This window comes from Vigna angularis, chromosome 2 (genome assembly GCF_016808095.1).
Source record: "Vigna angularis cultivar LongXiaoDou No.4 chromosome 2, ASM1680809v1, whole genome shotgun sequence".
In the NCBI taxonomy this organism is placed as follows: Eukaryota; Viridiplantae; Streptophyta; class Magnoliopsida; order Fabales; family Fabaceae; genus Vigna; species Vigna angularis.
The window spans coordinates 43,340,592-43,359,903 of NC_068971.1; the positions used below are offsets into that span (position 1 = coordinate 43,340,592).

General features: G+C 35.3%; 2 protein-coding genes across 4 annotated transcripts; both read left to right on the forward strand.

Moving 5' to 3' along the window:
• The first annotated feature begins 3,136 nt into the window (after window positions 1–3,136).
• LOC108327772 (protein SLOW GREEN 1, chloroplastic) lies at window positions 3,137–7,666 on the forward strand. Of its 2 annotated transcripts, none has more exons than XM_017561471.2 (2): window positions 3,137–4,343; window positions 7,452–7,666. In XM_017561471.2, the coding sequence occupies exon 1, from the start codon at window positions 3,247–3,249 to the stop codon at window positions 4,336–4,338; it is 1,092 nt and encodes a 363-aa protein (XP_017416960.1). In that variant the 5' UTR covers window positions 3,137–3,246; the 3' UTR covers window positions 4,339–4,343; window positions 7,452–7,666. The 2 variants fall into 2 exon arrangements, with proteins under 2 accessions (XP_017416960.1, XP_052728638.1); XM_052872678.1 differs by lacking the exon at window positions 7,452–7,666 and adding an exon at window positions 5,316–5,332.
• Window positions 7,667–13,066: 5,400 nt separating this feature from the next.
• Window positions 13,067–18,935, forward strand: LOC108329569 (uncharacterized). 2 transcript variants are annotated; one of them, XM_017563830.2, is made up of 5 exons: window positions 13,067–13,420; window positions 13,830–13,918; window positions 14,127–16,049; window positions 16,999–17,182; window positions 18,022–18,935. In XM_017563830.2, the coding sequence occupies exons 1-5, from the start codon at window positions 13,405–13,407 to the stop codon at window positions 18,639–18,641; spliced, it is 2,832 nt and encodes a 943-aa protein (XP_017419319.1). In that variant the 5' UTR covers window positions 13,067–13,404; the 3' UTR covers window positions 18,642–18,935. The 2 variants fall into 2 exon arrangements, with proteins under 2 accessions (XP_017419319.1, XP_052728639.1); XM_052872679.1 differs by lacking the exon at window positions 13,067–13,420 and adding an exon at window positions 13,662–13,712.
• The last annotated feature ends 377 nt before the right edge of the window (window positions 18,936–19,312 follow it).

The window sequence follows — 19,312 nt, forward strand, 5'->3', positions numbered from 1 at the left end:
AACCCTATGTGGAGGAGACTGAACGTAACTCAATTAGAATAAACTAATATAAAAATATATGTGCAATTATCTCTTATCGTGTCTAAACACTTATGTTATAAAACCTGCCACTGTATTTTTAATCTTTTATAATCTTTTTTATAATCTTTTATTAGGTTGAGCATCTAATTAAGCGTTTATAAGAAAAACTCACAATATACTATATCAAAAGGGGTTGTGAAATTTTTTTAGGAAAAATATGGAAAAGAACAAGTGTACCATCGATGGTCTCCATATGCAACAACTCGCACATAGGGAATAACACAACTTCTGAAAACTTCAAGAGTACCAACTACATCCCTGAAGATGAAGTAGATGACCTCATGTATCACTCAATAGTGGTGAAATAGACTTTTTTGATCTAGAATCACTCACTAAGGCCTACTACAGAGTTGTGCGAAATGTGCAAGATTGGCCAAGATTTGTGAAAGATTGAAGATACAAGCTAAAGGAATTTCAAAAGAAAATGACGAGTTAAACAAAAGATACAAGCGTTTACATGCAAAGTACCATATCATTAGTTTTATCTTATTCGTTACACTGTTACATTAGTTTTGTAAAGGCACACTCTGGGTCTGAAACAAATGCTGTTCAGTGACATTTTCAGTTTAATTACTCTCTAATGTCCATGTTTATGTTCTGATATAGTTTGAACATGGTATCAAGATCAAGTACGGACCTGTGAAGACAGTTTCTGCCTCGTATGATATTTCTGCCCTCATTTTGATTAGTGAATTGCATCAGTGATTGGATGACTTAATTCGGGTTTGTGTGAGGATCTTGATAACCCAAGAGAAGCGTGTAGCGCTTTCAAGATTCTGGAGGAAGACTCAGGTTGTGTTGAAGCGATTCTGGCACAAAGAAGATTCCAGGAAATGGCATCATCATCCCGGAAGCATTAACTGTATTTGATGGCGGATTCTTTGATGATTGGAAGATAAAGATGCTTGCGATCTTTGGATTCCAGGATGTAGTCGATGTTGTGATGAATGGCATTACAGACCTTGTTACAATGGAAGTGGAGGAGTTGCGACACTCTCTTGAAGCACGTGAATTTCGCATCAATGAGAGAAAGAATAACCCAGAACAAGTATTGCAGGCACGACATAAAGGAAAAGGGAAAGGATCTTGGACGGGTGGAAAATCCTCAGGAAAGAACAAAGATCGCAAGACCAGTGATGCAGGTGAAAATTCTAAAAACAAAGCAAATGGCCTGAAGTAGAATGTTTACTCGAATGGAGAAAAGGAATGGAAATTGCACAAGAGAAAGGTGAAATGCTATTACTGTCAGAAGTTTGGGAATTTCGCTCGAGAATGTTGGGATGGAGAAGGGCCAAAAACAAGCCAAAGACTCAAGTTAACATGGCTCTAGACAAGGCATCATCATCTGATTCAGAGACTATGTTGATGGCAAAAACAGATGCAGGGTGTGGTGACAACTCATCTTGGTATTTGGATTCTGGATGTTCCACTCACATGACAGAAAGAAGAGACTGGTTCATCAAGATTAAAGAGGCTTCAAGTGGTAAGATTCGTTTTGCTGATGATAGCAGTTTGGTTGCTGAAGGTCTGGGCGTGTTGTACTAAGAGATCATGATGGCAGAGAGGTAATAATTGATGAAGTTTGTATGTGCCTGGACTTAAAACGAATCTCCTAAGTCTTGGACAGTTGCTGGAAAAAGGCATCATCATGACTATGGAAAACAATTGCTTGAGTGTGTATGACAATAACAGGGAACTCGCAATTCGAGCAAGCCTCTCACAGAATAGAACCTTGCAGGTGAACATGAGCACAGTGCAGCATCAATGTTTTGCGACTTCTTAAAATCGTGTTGAATGGATTTGGCATTTCAGGTTTGGTCATCTGAATTTCCAAGATTTGTGTCAGCTTAGCCAGAGAGAAATGGTTATAGGGCTCCCGAAAATTGAGATTCCACATGAAGTGTGCAGGGAATGCATTCAATGTAAGAAGAAACCCTTAGTGGCAGAATGTATTCTGTGACATTCTTAGGTGACCTGACCAAGAAAATGTGGAAAAGAAAAGGAAAATGTTTTAAGCATGTTCCTGAACCACAATCATGATTAGACATCACTACACTGGGGATACAAACTTAAATCCTGATTCGAGACAGGTGTCAACCAGCAGAGACGTTTATGTTGATGAGTCCGCAAGCTGTAATTGGAAGTCCTCCTAAAATTTTAATTGATCCAGGACTACAAACATCTGTTCAGTAGGAAGAAATCGAGATGCAGAATGAAAGGAGATCATCAAGAGTAACTCAAACTTCATCTCATTTACGAGATTATGAGCTGCTTCATGACTCAGCAGTCACTGCAGAAGGTAATTTGATACACTTTGCCCTCATAGCTGAGTCTGAATAGGTCAATTTTGAGCAAGCCATGACAGATAGAAATTGGAAGAACGCTATGCAAGAGGAGATAGATGCTATTGAGAAAAATCACACATGGGAGCTGGTTGAATTGGCTTTGAACAAAAGAGTCATTGCTTTGAAGTGGTTTACAAGGTGAAGGTAAATCCAAAAGGAGAGATAGTTAGGCACAAGGCCAGACTTGTAGCCAAAGGATTCCTACAAAAGAAGGGGGAGAGAATTGCGGTGGTGAAGGAAGAAATACTGATGTTGTAGAGGGATCACCACACCACGTGGAAGCCGTTCTGTAACCGTTGCAGATCCAAAAGTGTCGGACACTCTTCCCATTTAGAAGAAACAAAAGTAACTGTTGTTGGTTGCTGTCATGGAGCATTTGTTACATTTATATATTTCATATATAGAAATTATTTATCCCAATTTAGATTTCAAATAGTTTTTAAAATTGTGAAATTCTGTAAGATATTTTATTTTCTTAAAAAAGAAGAAGTAAATTGAAATAACATATTCTCTCTTTATCCCTCCACCTTTTGTCTTGTTTGTATTTTTCCCAATAATTGAAAAACCAAAATTTTAAAATAAATATTAAATAACGAAATTCATATATAATGAAAATTAAATTACTTTCCTGTACGTAATCTGGTGTAATAAATAAAAGAAATTGAAACACAGAGCAGCACGTGATCCTGACAATATATATTTAAAATTAGAAAGGAATTATTTGTAGGAAGGCTAGAATAATTTTGCTAGTTCCGGTGCAATAATTCCCGAGTAAGGGTTTTAGCTTCTGCTTCTTCTTCTTCATCATCAGAGTACCCCAATGTTCAGTCTCATATCTCCAAGCAGGGCTTTACCCATGGATTCTCTTCCAAAACTGCGCCACTCTAATATCACTCTCAATCACCACACTTTACCATTTCCCACGCTCTTATCCTCTTCTCTCTCTTTCCGCTCTCGACCTCCATCACAGTTTTCCTCTTCGTCGTCGTTCAGGTTGCCTTCCATCAGAGCCTCCACTTCACGCTCCTCAAACGACCACGCGTCTCCCTCCTCCAAAAACGCCCTCTCTCTATCCCCATTTCTCCAAACCCTAAACTCCTTCCTTGCCCCCCTCGCCCAAACCACCTGCATCGTCATCGCTGCCACCGCCTTCTTCTTCATGCGCTTCCACCACATGCCCGCCACCGCCGTCACTCTCTCCCCGCCCGCTGCCGACTCTGAGACTGCGCTCACCGAGGAGGAAGCTGAGAGAGTTCTGGAGGAGCAGCTCAGCGCCAACCCTGCCGACGTCGACGTGCTCCGCGCGCTCATGGAGTGCAAGATCAAAGCGCGCAAGATTGACGAAGCGTACGGCGTTCTGGACCGTCTCATCGAGCTCCAGCCGGAGGAGTACGAGTGGCCGCTGCTGAAGGCCAACATGCATATCTACAACGACAACCACGCGGCTGCACGTGAACTGTTCGAGGAAATGTTGAAGAAGGACCCGCTCCGCGTGGAAGCGTTCCACGGCCTCGTCATGGCGACTTCGCAGTTGAACGAGCCGTTGAAATCGTTGTTGAAAAGAGTGGAGGAGGCGACTGAGGCGTGCAAGAAGCAGAATAGGAACTCGGATGTGAGGGACTTCCGGCTCTTGATCGCGCAGATTAAAGTGATGGAAGGGAATTTCCCTGAGGCGCTTAAGGCTTATCAGGATTTAGTGAAGGAAGAGCCCAGGGATTTCAGGCCTTATTTGTGTCAGGGTATTATATATACCCTCTTAAGGAAGAAAGACGAAGCTGATAAGCAGTTTGATAAGTTTCGCAGGCTTGTTCCTAAGGACCATCCTTACATGGAATATTTCGAGGACAACATGTTCGCGACCAAGTTCTTCTCGCAGAAATTGGAGAGGGAGGGAGCAGGTGCTAGGGACTGAGGAAGGTTATGAGTTTTTGTTTTCTCCCTTTCCTTTATACCCAGTCTTGTTTTTGCTTATATGTCTGTCTTATGGTAATTCAGATGTTGCCATAGGTGATTACCGGTTAGTTTATTAGTTTTAGTTTTCTTTCGTAATGGTGGTTCTGAATTACTGCTGGCTAGGTTTGTGGTGGATATAAATAGTAGGGTTAACGAAGAGAATCTATTTTTGTGCCGAAATATCAAATTGATGCATTGATTTTTGTTTTCTATAGCGTTATATTTTATTTGGATTGCAGCCTCAGTTATGTTATGTTTTTTTATGTGTATCTTCTTATGTTTTGGGACGGTAATATTGGGTGGAAGAATCTAAACTGTGCATAGGTTAAACTTAGTCGTTAACGGTAATATAGGGTGATCATAACAATATGAAAAGGAGAGCTCTTTCTGAGCAACAGTGTAGGTTTTGAAAATAGTATTTTAATTGAGAGAGTTTATATCTCTTTTGTACAATGCGTGTGGTATTTGGACAACAAAATAACATATTTAGAGCATAAAAAGTTTTTGTAATTGTTAATCATAAGCACTACCATTTTTGTTGCTGTTGCATAATCTTATTTGATATGGAACCATGCTGATTCTAGTTTGACTTTACTCGCCAAGTTATGGATGGTGGGTTGTAATGTTTTTCTGTTGGTGTCTTTTGTAAATTCATAGGGTCCTTGATGGGCATGGATTGCTGTAGTTAATATTCAATTCCAGTCCAAATATTTTGGAGTATAGCTATTCTACTTTTTCTTCAAAATATCTCGTAATGTTTTATTTTTAAATGAAAGTATCTGCAAAATAATTTAGGTGATTGTTTTGTACGTGTTGAGTTTTGAATGTTATACTCGTAAGAAAAAAGAGCTAAATAAAGCCACCATTTCTTGTTTAGTTGGTGTCATAGAAATGTGAGTGTAGCCAACTGAGATTTGAGATTTGTTTTGCTTGCAGGACGGATTCATTTGTGCAAATTAGCCCATTTTTTGCGATAAATAATAAGTGATATTTGACATGGTACCTTAAATGATATTTGCAAACCTATCCTATCGTAATTATCCCTTTTCTGATTTTTAGTGATCTTACTGGTGATATTAGTCAACTTAGATTAACTAGCTCCCACTGAAGTTACTTGTGCTTAGTGAAAGGTTGGCAATTGTGATGGTTTTGGTGAGATCTCTAGAGGAGATTGCGAGAGTTTGCATTTACTTTTAGATGATTGGATTTATTATTGTTATGTGGGGTTGGGATGGAGGAATAGTGCTGAAAGCATAGTTATCAAACTCGCGATTTAACTTATAAAATCCCATGAGTTTACAACCTCACTACCTGTTTTCAAGTTAGCATGGCAGTAGAATTGTGAGTGAACTAGGTGGGCTTGGGATAACTTGTCTGAACTTGGGAAAACTTACTAGTTTAGGAATGAGCTGACAAACTAGGCCAAACTTACGAGTTTTGGACTGATTTGACGAACTCCGCTTCAGGTTGTTCATTATTGAAATAGCTCCCTTTTGTCGATTTGCTTGCGGAAATAGGGAAAAGGAGGAGACCTGCAATAAGGATGATTTGTTATAGCATTCCTTGGCTTTCCTTTCCTTTGTTATTCTTCTCTTCGCACCACCTTTTCCATTCATGATTTTCATCACCACGCTCCTTTATTGTTCATCCTCTGCGACCTGGCTTTGTTGCTTTACCTCACTGGAATATAGTTTTTTCCCTTACTCAATTATTTCTCCTTCCTCACTGTGAGTACATTGCTGCTGTTGGTCTTCTTTGTGATTTATCTGCGATTGCTAACTCTAGCTCCTGGACATGAACTCAGTTCCAAGGAACGACTTGAATTGCATCTCCCTAGAAATTAACTTTCTGTTGTTTGTATTTTGGATCTTAGTTTTTCTTGAATACCCTGTTTTGTCTTTATCCAAATTTGAGAATATGAATTTGTTGAAAAAGATGTTTTTTTATTCTAATCTGGTGTATATTTATAAGTAAGCTACCACTAGATTTAGTTACTTTATTATTGACGTTTACCATTTAAATTTATTATGGGATTAAAATGTTGAACTAATGTTATCTATAGTTATTTTAATATTTTTTTTAATAGGAAGTAAACTCTAACAAATTTACGATTTGAGCTTAAGGGTCAACTTTATGTGCTTCTATGGTTATGTGTAAATTCTCGAGTTTGCTAACTCTGACTGAAAAGTAATATTTTCATGAATTTCTACATTTTATCATATTAGCACTTCAGTAAACTTTGGTTGAATCGACTGTGCAAACCTTTCTCCTGGAAAAAAGAGATAAACAGTTAAAGTGAATATTAATGTGTTTAACTTAAGGTGTTTGTTAATAATTGTTGCATAATATCAGGGGCCTTAGCCATCAGTTTAACCAATACTATTTAAAGTATAAGTTGATGTCATTTTCTCCTACTGTATGGCTTTAAACCGGGTATAAGCTTAATGTAATTTGCATGTTAGCCTGCTTGTGCTTGAGTCTGTAGATCAAGACAACATATGCATATATTGTCTTAATTGACAAATTTCTGTTTGTCAGTACCTGGGATCTTTTGCCCCGGGTTTTATTATACATGTTCTTAATAGATGTATGAGAATTTAGTTATCAGGTCCTTTGTAAATTGAGTTAGGCCCATCGTCTCACAGTGCCTTTTTATAACAAATTGTACATGTGAAATGACACTTCACGTATCTTAACTATATTAAGAAAAAGTTTTAGTTGGATCAAATGGCTTGAATGAGAGTATTTGCAAGATGAGTATAAGTTTGTTAATATCATCATCGTCTGTGTAAACATGGATTATTCTTTATGATATCTTTGTTTTTTTCGTTGGTACTAGTTTGCTACTTGTGGTGGTGAATTGATAGTACTTAGTATACTTTGGAACATTTCGTTGTCAAAATAAATGCTTGTCAATTTTACCTAAGCATGATAACCATTAGATTATGAGTACAAGCTCTATTATCATGCTGGTTCATATTCTGGTCCTATCTGAATTAGAGGAGTTGTTTCCACAGGCATGCATGCTTTGTCTCAAGTATAAAGGGCTCTGACTTTGTTTTGTTTTTGCAGTGTATAATTTGGTTTAGTGAGTGCGCGATGGGGATGGGCCGCAAATGATCCAAATAATATATACTTCTATACCTTTCTTTTTCCAAACTACCCTCATTTTTAAATACAGTCCGTCATATCCTTGAATTGAAGCCCTCACAACATTGTTTTTTAAGAACAGTTGCTCTTGTGAGTGGAAGTTACAGCGGTCAAAATATAGATCTTTTATATTTTTATTAATTATTTGGAACACCGTGAGTGAGTGAGATGTGGGTGCAAATGGGATATTCATCCTTTCTAGCAAAAGGATGAATTAAAACAAGATTCAAAAATAGTTTTAAAAGAAAACCGGGGGCTGCTTACACTATCACGTCTAAGATCGAAACAAACACTTTTGAAACATCTGTTCCAGTAAATAAGATCTAAAAGCTCATTGAAGTAGGGGTAATTTGATAGTCTTGAGTTTTGATGAATTGCAGTTGGTCAGTTCAATTGTCACTTGTTTTCTTCTCAAAAGATGCTTGCACTTTGAATTTTAGGAGTGCTGCTAGAAAGACCAAAAGCTACATAAATGGACATATAAGTAATATGGGAAGGTAAAAATAACAACTGCGGGTATTTGAAGAGTGTTGCTCTCTCCATCACCACGGCATACTCTGCCTACCTCCTAAAATTTTTTTATTTTCAAAAGTATATTTAGGTAAAAGGTTAAATTTTTTTTACTTTTACTACGAATTTTTAATTTATTTTTTAAATCTTAATTTTACTTCATTCATATTTCCTGAACATAAAATTTTTTTTACTTTTACTATGAATTTTTAATTTATTTTTCAAATCCTAATTTTACTTCATTCATGTTTCCTGAACGCAGTAGCTACACTCCCACCTGATGTCAACTCAATTTTTTATCCAATTGTACCTAATTTGACAGATTCGTTAGTCACTATATTATTGATTGAATATCTGAAAAAATATTCTAATATATTTTTTTATATCATTGGATATTCATATATATATATATATATATATATATATATATATATATTATATTTTTTAATTAAAAAATATAAATTTAGATTAGATTAGAAAAACTTAAGTACAATTCAAATCAAATTATATGAAAAATTAGTGTAAATAAATTTAACTTTCTTAGAAATTAAATTTAAATAAATTGCATAAAAATATAAATTTTAAAAGTTTAATCTCTTACAAAATAAATTCAATAAAAAATAGAAATATGTAAACACAAATTTTAAATTATTCTTAAATGATTAATAGGTTTTCATTATTAATTTTAATTTCATCATTCAAATAGATTAATTAACTAAAATTCAATAATAATTATTAGGTATAATTGAATACATGATAGTTTTATGTACTTCATCAATAAGAGGTAATTAAATATTCATATCAGATATGGATACAACTAGGTAGAAGAAGATTGAGTTGATATGGAAGTGGGGTGTAGTTGGTGTAATCAGAGAATATAAATAAGATAAAATTAAGGTTTGAGAAATAAATTAAAATTTTTTGGTAAAAGTAAAAAAGTTTTAACCTTTAACTTAAGATAATTTTAAAAATAAAAGAATTTGAAAAAGTGCAAGGAGCATGATGTGGTAGTAGAGAGAGCAACGCTAACCCGTGTAATTTATCAATTTATTTGATCTAATTATTTCATTAGCATTCAGGATTTATATAATTTTGTTTTTGTAGATGGTATTTTGTCAATAATAATTGTGACACAAATAATCTATACAGTTAATAAAGGAGACTTCTTTTTTGGTTACATTTTATTTTTAGTTTTAATAACTACTTCTTTAAATTAAAATAATTATTCATAATAAAAGAATTATTTTTCAGTTTTAATATTTTAATAATTATTTTTTGAGTTCAAATTATTACTTATAAAAAAATTATAGAAACTACTAAGTTTATAATTATGTTTTTATAAAATAATTTATAATTTATTAAATGTTTTAATAATCAAAATTATTTCATAATTAAATAAAAAAAATTATAATGGCAAACATGAACTTAACTCTTGTTTTTCTACTACTGTTATTTTATGTATACTGCGTTTGGTTTGGGGCATGGAGTCCTAGATTCAAATTGTAATGTAAAAAAGTAGAAGTTTGTTTTGACTGACCTAAAATCAAACATGTACATAAATTATGCAAAAGATAAACAGTAAAACAAATAGTTGTCTCGAATAGTGTGATAGGATGACGACCTAACCTGCGTTAGCAGATGCAAACTGCCACCATTCCTACATTTAAAATCTACACCGGCTTACAATAATTTGCCAAACCATTAACGCCAATTGCACAATTTGAATTATTCTCATAGAGTGTTTTTTTAAAATAAAATAAAAATCAATTTATTTTCAAGATAAAATAATTTGAATAATTCCTAATTTGCCGAAAAGAAACTTGAATAGCTTCAGTCGGGCAGAAAGTCAATTTGTTTCATTTCATTCTCTTAATAAAAAGTTTCATTTTTTATTTTTTAATATCTTAAACTTGTGAAAGTTCTAAATTAGAAATGAAGTGGAATTTCTTATTATTCAAAGTGATCATATTTAATTTGTTCCAAAACAGGGGCCTTAACCCTCATCCATTTACACTAAGTTAAAATTTCAGACTTTGGTCAAAGGAAATTAAGAACTTAAACAAACTGCTTCATGTAAATCTGTGGCTATTTTAAGAAGTCTGTTAAGTAGAGTTTGGAAAAAAAAAATATTTATAACAGATTTTAGAATAATTTATTATTATTAATTATAATCAAGAAAAAATCTGAACCTGCCTTTTACTTATCTTACATAGTTTCTAAAAGAAACTAAATTGCTTTATGTACCCTTAAAATAAAATTACTTGTTTTATGTTTAATATAATTTTAAAAAAGTTTAAATAAACAGGCTTATAAATGTTTCCTTTTTCCAATTTTTCCCTTGTTCTACTCCAGTAAAGATGTTTTCACAGAAATTATATTTAACATATTTTTATGAAAAATCAACAGAAAACAAATTTTGTAGCGTCTTAACATAAATATTTTCTTAAATTTAATAGAAACCATGTTCCATAATGAAGTTCTTTAAGCATATATAATTCATGATGTCACTATTTAATAAAGAAAAGGTAGAAAAAGCCGTAGCTCCCTACAGACAGACCTACACAAACGGATCTCTGGGTTCATTATTCATGAAACTACTTCCAAAAAACTGCATATTGGTGAGTTAAAGCGCAAAATTACAGTTAAAAGTTGAAATGAATTGGAGCAACGTTACTCTCGCAAATTACTGGTCTTGATAGCATTGTTAGTTGAGGAGAATTTGAATCTGAAGCACTTTATATGAACAGCTGGCAATGCTGGGTAGACAATAGCAAAGTCACTGACAGCAGACGAAAGTAATGGTCCTAAACTATGATAAACAAAGAGAGTTAGCAGATATAGCAGACAAAGTTATCAAACAGAGATAGAATATGGAATTGCGGCTTATGTATACTTTCTACAAAAGTGACCTTCGCTCTATACCATTGAATCTTAATTCATCTGCATCCCACAAAGTTACATTTCAAAATTTGTTTCAGGGACCTATATACTCCCACATAACTTAAAACTATAAACATATTTATCTATGAGATCTTCGATAAAAAATTTTAAAATCAGATGAGTAACCTTTGTCGATACAAAGGATGCCACGTAGATTTTGGTAAAGTAAGTTTTAATCATGATTCTAATACTATGTTAATAATTATTTTAAATTTAATTTAATTTTCATAAAATCAGAATGTATTATAATTTAACTGTCTCTGATTAACATGTTACTTTCAATAATATTATAAGTGAAAAGTGAATACTTGTTGAAAGCCTCGTTATTGCTATTTTATCCATTTATTTCATAATTTACGCTTTATGGAGCTGATTAAGAGATATATGTGGTGTCCCTACTGATTGAGCCAGCTCAAATGTCTATGTGGGCTAAAGTTTTCAATATTGCTGATTCGGTGTCATGACTCATGGGCAAACGTCCAAGTTTAATTGCAGTACCTACCGATTTAGATCATATGTCGTCAAAAGTTTCTTACTCATTCAAATGTCATAATTGTCTGGTCCTACATAACTTTATTTAACCAACTTGCTTTAAGCTTTTATTTGTTTTAGCTTTTCCTATTGCTGTAAAATAATCTTGTAAGAAAAATTTAATTGAAATGATAAAAAAAATGATTTTACGAAGTAATGGATGCTTATAAACTTTATACGTTTCAACGAAAACCATTTTATTCTAGAAGCTCCGCAATCATAGCACTGCAGCATAACTTTATTCTTTAACCTTTTCAAACAATATTTTTCTTTATTTTTTATCAAATTTTTTTAATGAATGTGAAATAAAGGTAAAATGTTTCACTCTATAGTTATTTAAGGAACGACCATCTTTTGTTGTCATGTCTTTTCCTTCTGATAGGGACGACACTGAAACCATCAAAATATGAATTTACGAAACAACGTGGGGCTACTTCCTCGCACTTTGAGCTTAGATTTTCTCCATTAGTTTGGCTATGGATTTTGTTCAAATGTTATACATTGAAATATGTGTTTCTTTGTGAATAAATAGGACTAGCCCTTAGAAATGGTTTTATGGTTTCTGCTTGATTTGGATCAAACATGCCTATGGTACTTTAGCGTAATGATTGATAATAATATTTTACCGACACTCCAATCACTCTTAAAAAGTAAATTAAATGAATAGAAAAAAAAAAGCAAAAGAATAAAGGTGCAGTAGAAGCATGCACTTGTTTGCCTTTTTGACTTGTCTGTCTAGAATTCAAATATTCATCGATCATCACGTCTATATGCTCCCTATCTCCTACTAGTTTATTGTCCCTCCAACATTACACACAAATATACACTATTAATGTCAATATCATTCATAAGCAATAGATTATTATTGCACATAAAGCTTATTTTATTGTGTTTCTCCTAAAAAATCTTCACAACTTTTACATTTGTGGTAAGAGGGGATTTGAATTGAGAAATTTATACACACACAATTATGGCTTGTGTTTGACCGTCAATGACATTGTGGAGAGGCAATGTTCCTCATGACTTGCCCTATTTATCAAGTAAAATCGCGTGTCATAATAAATTTTACAATTATTATAGTTTGCTTTGTAGGCACACAAATGGAAAATTTCTGGTCAAACATTGAAGTGACAAAATTTAATGTCACACCGCTAAGTAATAAGATAAAAACTTAGAATGTTACATCTTTTTAGAAATATTTACAAACAAGTGAAAAAAAGAAAAAAGTACCTAAAATTCACAATACACACGGATTTTGGCACCAGAAATGTCTTTAAAATCCAATTTTTTTTTTGCTAAAAACGATTTTTCCAAAGAACAAAACCACCTTCAATTTCACGAAAATAATAATAATTGGTTCAGTGTAATCCATTGAGCTGGGCAGTGTTAAATTCATCTAAAAATTTACCAAGCGGCAAATGTGAAGGCTTTGGGAGCCTACGTGGCGAAAGAAGAGATGACCACGTGTCGTGTAGCATGGACGGAGCATCACACTCCTATTCTACTCTTAGTAGTTCCCCGCGCTGAGGGTGAGGCCTCCGGTGTCAGTGTATCGGTATTTGAATTGAAACTTCAAAAAATGAACACTATCCCATCGCATTCCCATCACACCTCTCTCTGTCTCTCTCTTCACGTTTTCTCTCACACTGTTTCGGTTTTGGCTTATTAACTAAAATCAATCACCTCGCACAATTCAAGATCTGTGCATCTTCACATTTTTTTTCCTACTGTGCTCTTGCTTGATTTTTTTTTTTTCGTTCTGTTTTTGGTATCCTGAGCATGACATCCTAGGGTTTGTTATCATTTGGCAAACTATTTCTTCCATTTCACGTTTATTTTCGAATCACATTCTCTCTCGGACTCTCCTGCTTCTTGAACGATTCAGTGTTTTCAAATGCAGAGACCTAAAGGTGGTGGATCAAGTTCCTTCTTAACTCTCTTGTTTTTTTTTTTTTTTTTGTGTATGAGCTTTTGATCTGCTTGTTAGCTTTTCCTTAGTGCTGTAGGTGTAATAATGCTGTTCTGTTTTCATCATGAATTTCTTGTGTTGTTGTGATGTCTTGTTACTTACGCTGCTTCGCCTTTGAAAATTATTTCCAAAGCGTTTCCTTTCATTCTCTTTATCTCATGCATGATTGAGTGGGAGGCGTTTCTTCTCATACTCTTTCAATTACTACTTTTACCATAGATTCCTGACAAGTAGTGTGTGTCTCCTTTTAGTATTTTTGAAGAATTTTAGTAATCAATTCTTAATTAAACCCTTTGTCGTACGCGCTCTTGAATCTTCCGTCCTAATTTTGTTGTTTAATTCGTTTTCAGGAAGCAAGCAGGTTCATCGACGTAGAAAACTCCAGAGTTTTCCCTCTGATTCTGGTTCTTGCAGTGATGGGGTTGCGGATGAAGATTCAGTGAGCTTTCTATTTCTTTCAGCTTTCATATCTAGACGCTTGGTTACGATTTACTTAGCTGCATTTCGGAGTCATGAACCATATTTTCTTAATTGAACGCACTATTATGTTCAAATTAACACATTGCATTACGTACACCTTATGTGTGGTTGGGGGGTGCGTAATCAGAGAAATTGACTATCGTGAGAAAATGCATTGATTTTTTCAGGCATCATTTCAATTGGGGTTCGGGTCCTCGAAGCAACCGTTTGGAACTCCCATGAAGAAGCTATTAGCTGAAGAACTGTCCCGAGAAACTGAACCCAAAAGAAGAGCTCCCGGTGTCATAGGCAGATTAATGGGTCTTGATGGACTTCCGTTGCAATTGCCTGCTAATAAGCATCACAAGCATGTGTCAGAAAATAATGTGAAAGGGACAACACCGGCAGCGAAAACTCGAAGCAGTGGTAAACTATACGGCAGTCGAACATCTGGAAGATATTCAAAGAATCAACAAGAGTTTAAGGATGTGTTTGAGGTCTCAGAGATCTCAAACATAGAGGGTTGTAGGTATTCGTCCCAGGGGTCTGCAAAGTTGAAGATCACTGATGATGAAATGTCATTTGTTGAACAGAAATTCATGGATGCCAAACTCCGTGCAACTTATCAGGATTTACCGTCTTCCCAGGATTCCCATGATACACTCGAGATTCTAGACTCTAACAATGATCTTCTGCAAAAATACTTTAAGCGGCCAGATTCTTTGTTTAAAAGGCATCTAGATGATCTGCAAGGTTCCCCTTTCGAATCACATTTTGATCACATCAAAGGTACCAAATCATCAGATATAGAAAACTATGAACATGGTGACTTAAGCCCGAAGCCGGGTAGGGAGATAAAAGGGTTGAATTACAATAGATCTCATCAGAAGCATCGTGATGGTTATTCTTCCCATGTAATCAGAAAACAAGATACTCATAGTTCGCCAAAATCATCAAAGCTTCAGTTTCGGGGAAGAGGTGAGCCTGATGCAGTCCCAACAAGGATTGTTATCCTAAAACCTAATCTTGGAAAAGTGCAGAAAGCTACCAAAATTGGTTCACCACCTTGTTCTTCACATACTTCTCTGTTGGATTATGGAAAGTATCCTAAATTTTCAGATAGCAGATTTAGGGACGCTGAAGTGAATCAAAGGATAAATTTGCCTGATAATGCCTGGCATTCAAGGCAAAATTCTTTGGAATCAAGAGAAATTGCAAAGGAAATCACAAGCCAAATGAAAAATAATTTGAGTAATGGCTCCATGTTATTATCAACTTCTAGATTTAGAGGAAATACGTGGGACAATGGCTCATGTAGTTTTTCTGGGAATGAATCTCTTGAGGAATCAGAGGCGACACCTGCAACCTTGGGAAACTCATTTTACGTAAGTAATACTATCAGCCCATCATCATGTTTTAGTGAATCATTTGTGAGTAAAGAGGCAAAGAAGAGATTATCAGAGAGGTGGAAAATGTCACTCAAGTCTCAGCAGGGTCATTCTGTATCCAGGAGTGGTACTCTAGCTGAAATGCTTGCGACCCCTGATAAGGAATCTAAAACAGCTAATTTTGACAGCAGCCCTAGTGGGGGTTTACGTGATAAACTTTCTAGCAATGGTAAACCTGCTGGGTGGGTTGAACCATTGGGTATTAGCAGTAGGGATGGATGGAAGGATGGATGTATTGGAAGTTTACCAAGGTCTAAATCTCTTCCTGCTTCATCTACTACTTCTTTCGGAAGTCCTAGAACAATTTTGTACCATGAAGCTCTTCACGATGATCGATTTATGATGCCAAAGGTAGCCTGTAAACGGGAAAGGAAGAAAGTGGTGAAATGTCTTGATCAGAGACAGTGTATGAATACGAGAAACCTAAAAAGCAAGAAGTATCGGTGTCCTCATCCATCAAATCTAGAAGGCAATGAGTCATCCCCAGACTTGAATACAATTCAAAATAAAGTGAGGCTTAATCTTGAAGAGGATTTGCCGAAGCACGAAATGGTTGCCGCTGAATCATTAGCTGAGATCGATGGAGAAACTATTGCAGTTACTGAAGCTGTTGTGAATGTGGCAGATGAAAATGCAGTTGTTTCATCTGAATCTTATATTAAGGTGCTTCTTGATCTGAAGTTATTTTATTTTACTCAAAGGTGACACTAATGCAGTTTTGAAAGACAATTAATGCTACTGTTTAAGCTTTTAGCATTTTCATTGACATCCTGATTATATGCTTATTGACATGTATGAATGCCATATCATAATCATAATTGTTTTACTCGACAGGTCAACTTACAGTAAACAGTAAAACACTTACCTGTCTCCCTCAGTTGACATTGATATTGTATCACGTTAAATTAAGTAATCAATTAATTCACTTGTCACAGATTATAATCAAATTGGAGAAATCCTTTTGATCCATTTGCTAGGTTGAGACTTGAGTCTTACGTTAGAAGTATGGAATAATGGTGCGGGGTTTGTAAGGCCTTAGGCTGTCCAACTGTAACAGCTAGTTTTTGTGGTATGGTTCTTCCAAGGCTCTTATCAACCGAAAACCTCATGTTCTAATTGACTTGAAACTGGCTATGAGCATTGCTGAAAACAGGATGGGGTCACATGAGATGTCTTTGTAATTCGGTGGAAGTGAATAAAGGACAGCTTTTTGACAGCTATTTTACATTAGTTTACATAGTTTGGTTAATCCTTCTCTATGTGTATTTGTGGAAAATTCCTTTCGTATCCATTCTCTTAGTTCTTCCATCTGCCATTCTTTTGGAGTTATTCATATTTTCAGTAGATTTTCACGGTTATTCATACACTTTTGGTGCTTAAATGAAATGCATAGAGTTTTGAAAACATCTAAATCTACTCAGAAACTATTAGTCTTTGCAAAACTGTTTAGATGCTGTAATAGTCTAGTGGGTAAACTTCAAAGACATTAGCTTATGTGAGAGAGTGGTTCTTTTGTCTCAGCATGTCCAATTAATTAGGCCAGTAATTGTTAAACAAACTTTTAAAGTTCATTAAGTATGTTAATCTTGCTTGACATTTTGAAATATTTCAGGAGTTATCAGTTGGGTCTTCCGCTAAAAATTCTGTCCCGTTACAAACACCTGTATCTGGACTTGAATCTTCATGCTGTAAAGATGCGGATCAACCCAGTCCAGTCTCAGTGCTAGAACCTTCTTTTACTGATGATCTGTCATCGTGTTCCGAGTGTTTTGAAAGTCTCAGTGTTGACATACAAGGTACTCCCTCAGACATTTACTTGGATTACTGTATATAGTCAATGTTTAGTTTCCTCATTCCATCCTTTGTATAGTTCCTGATTTATTCCCTTTTACTCCCTTGGCCCTAGTTGTCAGGTATTCCTTCACATTTTTCTGTACTAGTTACAGGAGTAGTTAGTATGATGGTTTTTTGTACATACACTTTATCCGCAATGTAATCAATAAATAAATAGGATGAGCTCTTGCTAATTGATTGAACCTTGAGAGATTAAACAGTTAACTGAAAAGATTTTTGTGTGCTTTGCCTTTGTGATTTGCATTGCACTTGGTCAATGAAGAAACAGGAGACCCTATGTAGTTTCATGCATGTCCTAATTCCGTTCTAGTTTAAGTGGAACTTAATATTTGGCATGACATCTTTTATAAAATTAAATAAGAAGATTTTGTGATTGTATTTTTTTCACATGCGATGGCATTAGCGCCCTTTAATTTATCATTTAATTAATTAAAATTGGAATTGATGGTATACCAGTATATTTTTATGCATTCTGACTTCCTAGCTGCAATTAACTAATAGATTTTGGGCGAGACTCTAATTTGACATCATAATTGCCTCATTTCCTGTTTTGCATAATGTGAATTAAAATTTCAGATGGGTTGAAATGATAAATGATGAACATGAATGAATTTGTCCCTCATACTTGCATCCATGCTTGGCTTCAAGCTTTTTCCAATTACCTTGTTGAGCTTAACAGAAGAAATGATTAGCGATTGATTTGGTGTCCTCCTAAACATATTTGTCTTTGATGTTTTTCCTCTTTTCGGATTCCTTGGTTTCATGTGTTTCTTGTATACAGGGCTTCGAATGCAACTTCAGTTGCTGAAGCTAGAATCTGAAGAATTTGTGGAAGGATCCGTGCTAATTCAAAGTGATGAAGATGGTGGGGAAGCATACACAGGAATTTCAGAAGACAACGGATTACTTAATGGAGATAGCTGGGAGTCTTCCTACATGATTGATGTCTTGTCTGAATCTGGAATTGATAGAGCTTTGCCTGATGCATTTTTGGAAGTTTGGCATTCTCTTGAATGCCCTGTTAGTCTTTCGGTGTTTGATGAGCTTGAAAAGAAGTACTCTGATTGGAGTACTTGCCCACGGTCCGAAAGGAGATTGCTTTTTGATCGTATCAATTGGGGAATTATCGACATATACGAGCAATTCGTTAGTGCACAACCATGGGTAATCCCTTCGAGAGCCACAAATCTTTGTTCTAGTTCGAAATTGATTAAAAGTGGACTCCAAGACTGTTTGTACAAGATGCTGTGGACTCAGGGAAAAGTAAAGGATACGACACTGGGGAAGGTGTTGGTTAGTGAATTGCAGTGGTTGAACTTAAGAGATGACATTGATGGAATAGGTAGCAAAGTTGAGAGCTTGCTACTTGATGATCTAGTGGCAGAGATAGCTGTTACATAGGCATTTTGCGCCTGGACATTTTTGCTCTAGGATGTTTCGTAATACATGAATCAAGTAGATAAATGGTAATTTCGCAAAATGAATAAAAAGTGTCAGACAGAAAATGAGCTCGCAAATCATTCTGCAGAAAATGGAGTAAGCTTGTTATAGTGACTTCCAATTTGCATTTAATAAAATGAAAGTGTCAACCTTTAAACAATAGGGGTAAAGGTTTTGCCTCCACTCTTGTCAATTGTAAAACCATCCACCCTGTAGCGCTCGCCAATATTTCAACACTAGCATTCATTCTCTTTCTCTTCGTGCCTTGTTGAAAAAGCCAATCGGACATTGGATCTCTCTCATGGGTCTCTTATGCTATAGATTGACGTAAATGTCATCAGTGCATCTTTCCTTGTATATAGGTTAATAAAATATCTATGGTCTAGTTATTCGTGAACAGTTAGTAGATTGAAAATTATTGTTTGGGCCAATGCTTTGTTCTGATGAACATAAGAGTACTGACATGGATCTGTTTAAGCCCATGTATTTGGGCACTGAGGGTGCTTCTTCCTCGACCTCAATAGTTTCTTCCAGCACCTCCATAGGTCAAGTGCAAAGATCATTTCACCCTTATCTTCTTCCCATCATCTCTTCGTGTGCACCCCTCCGTTCACCCAACATTGGGATTGTTC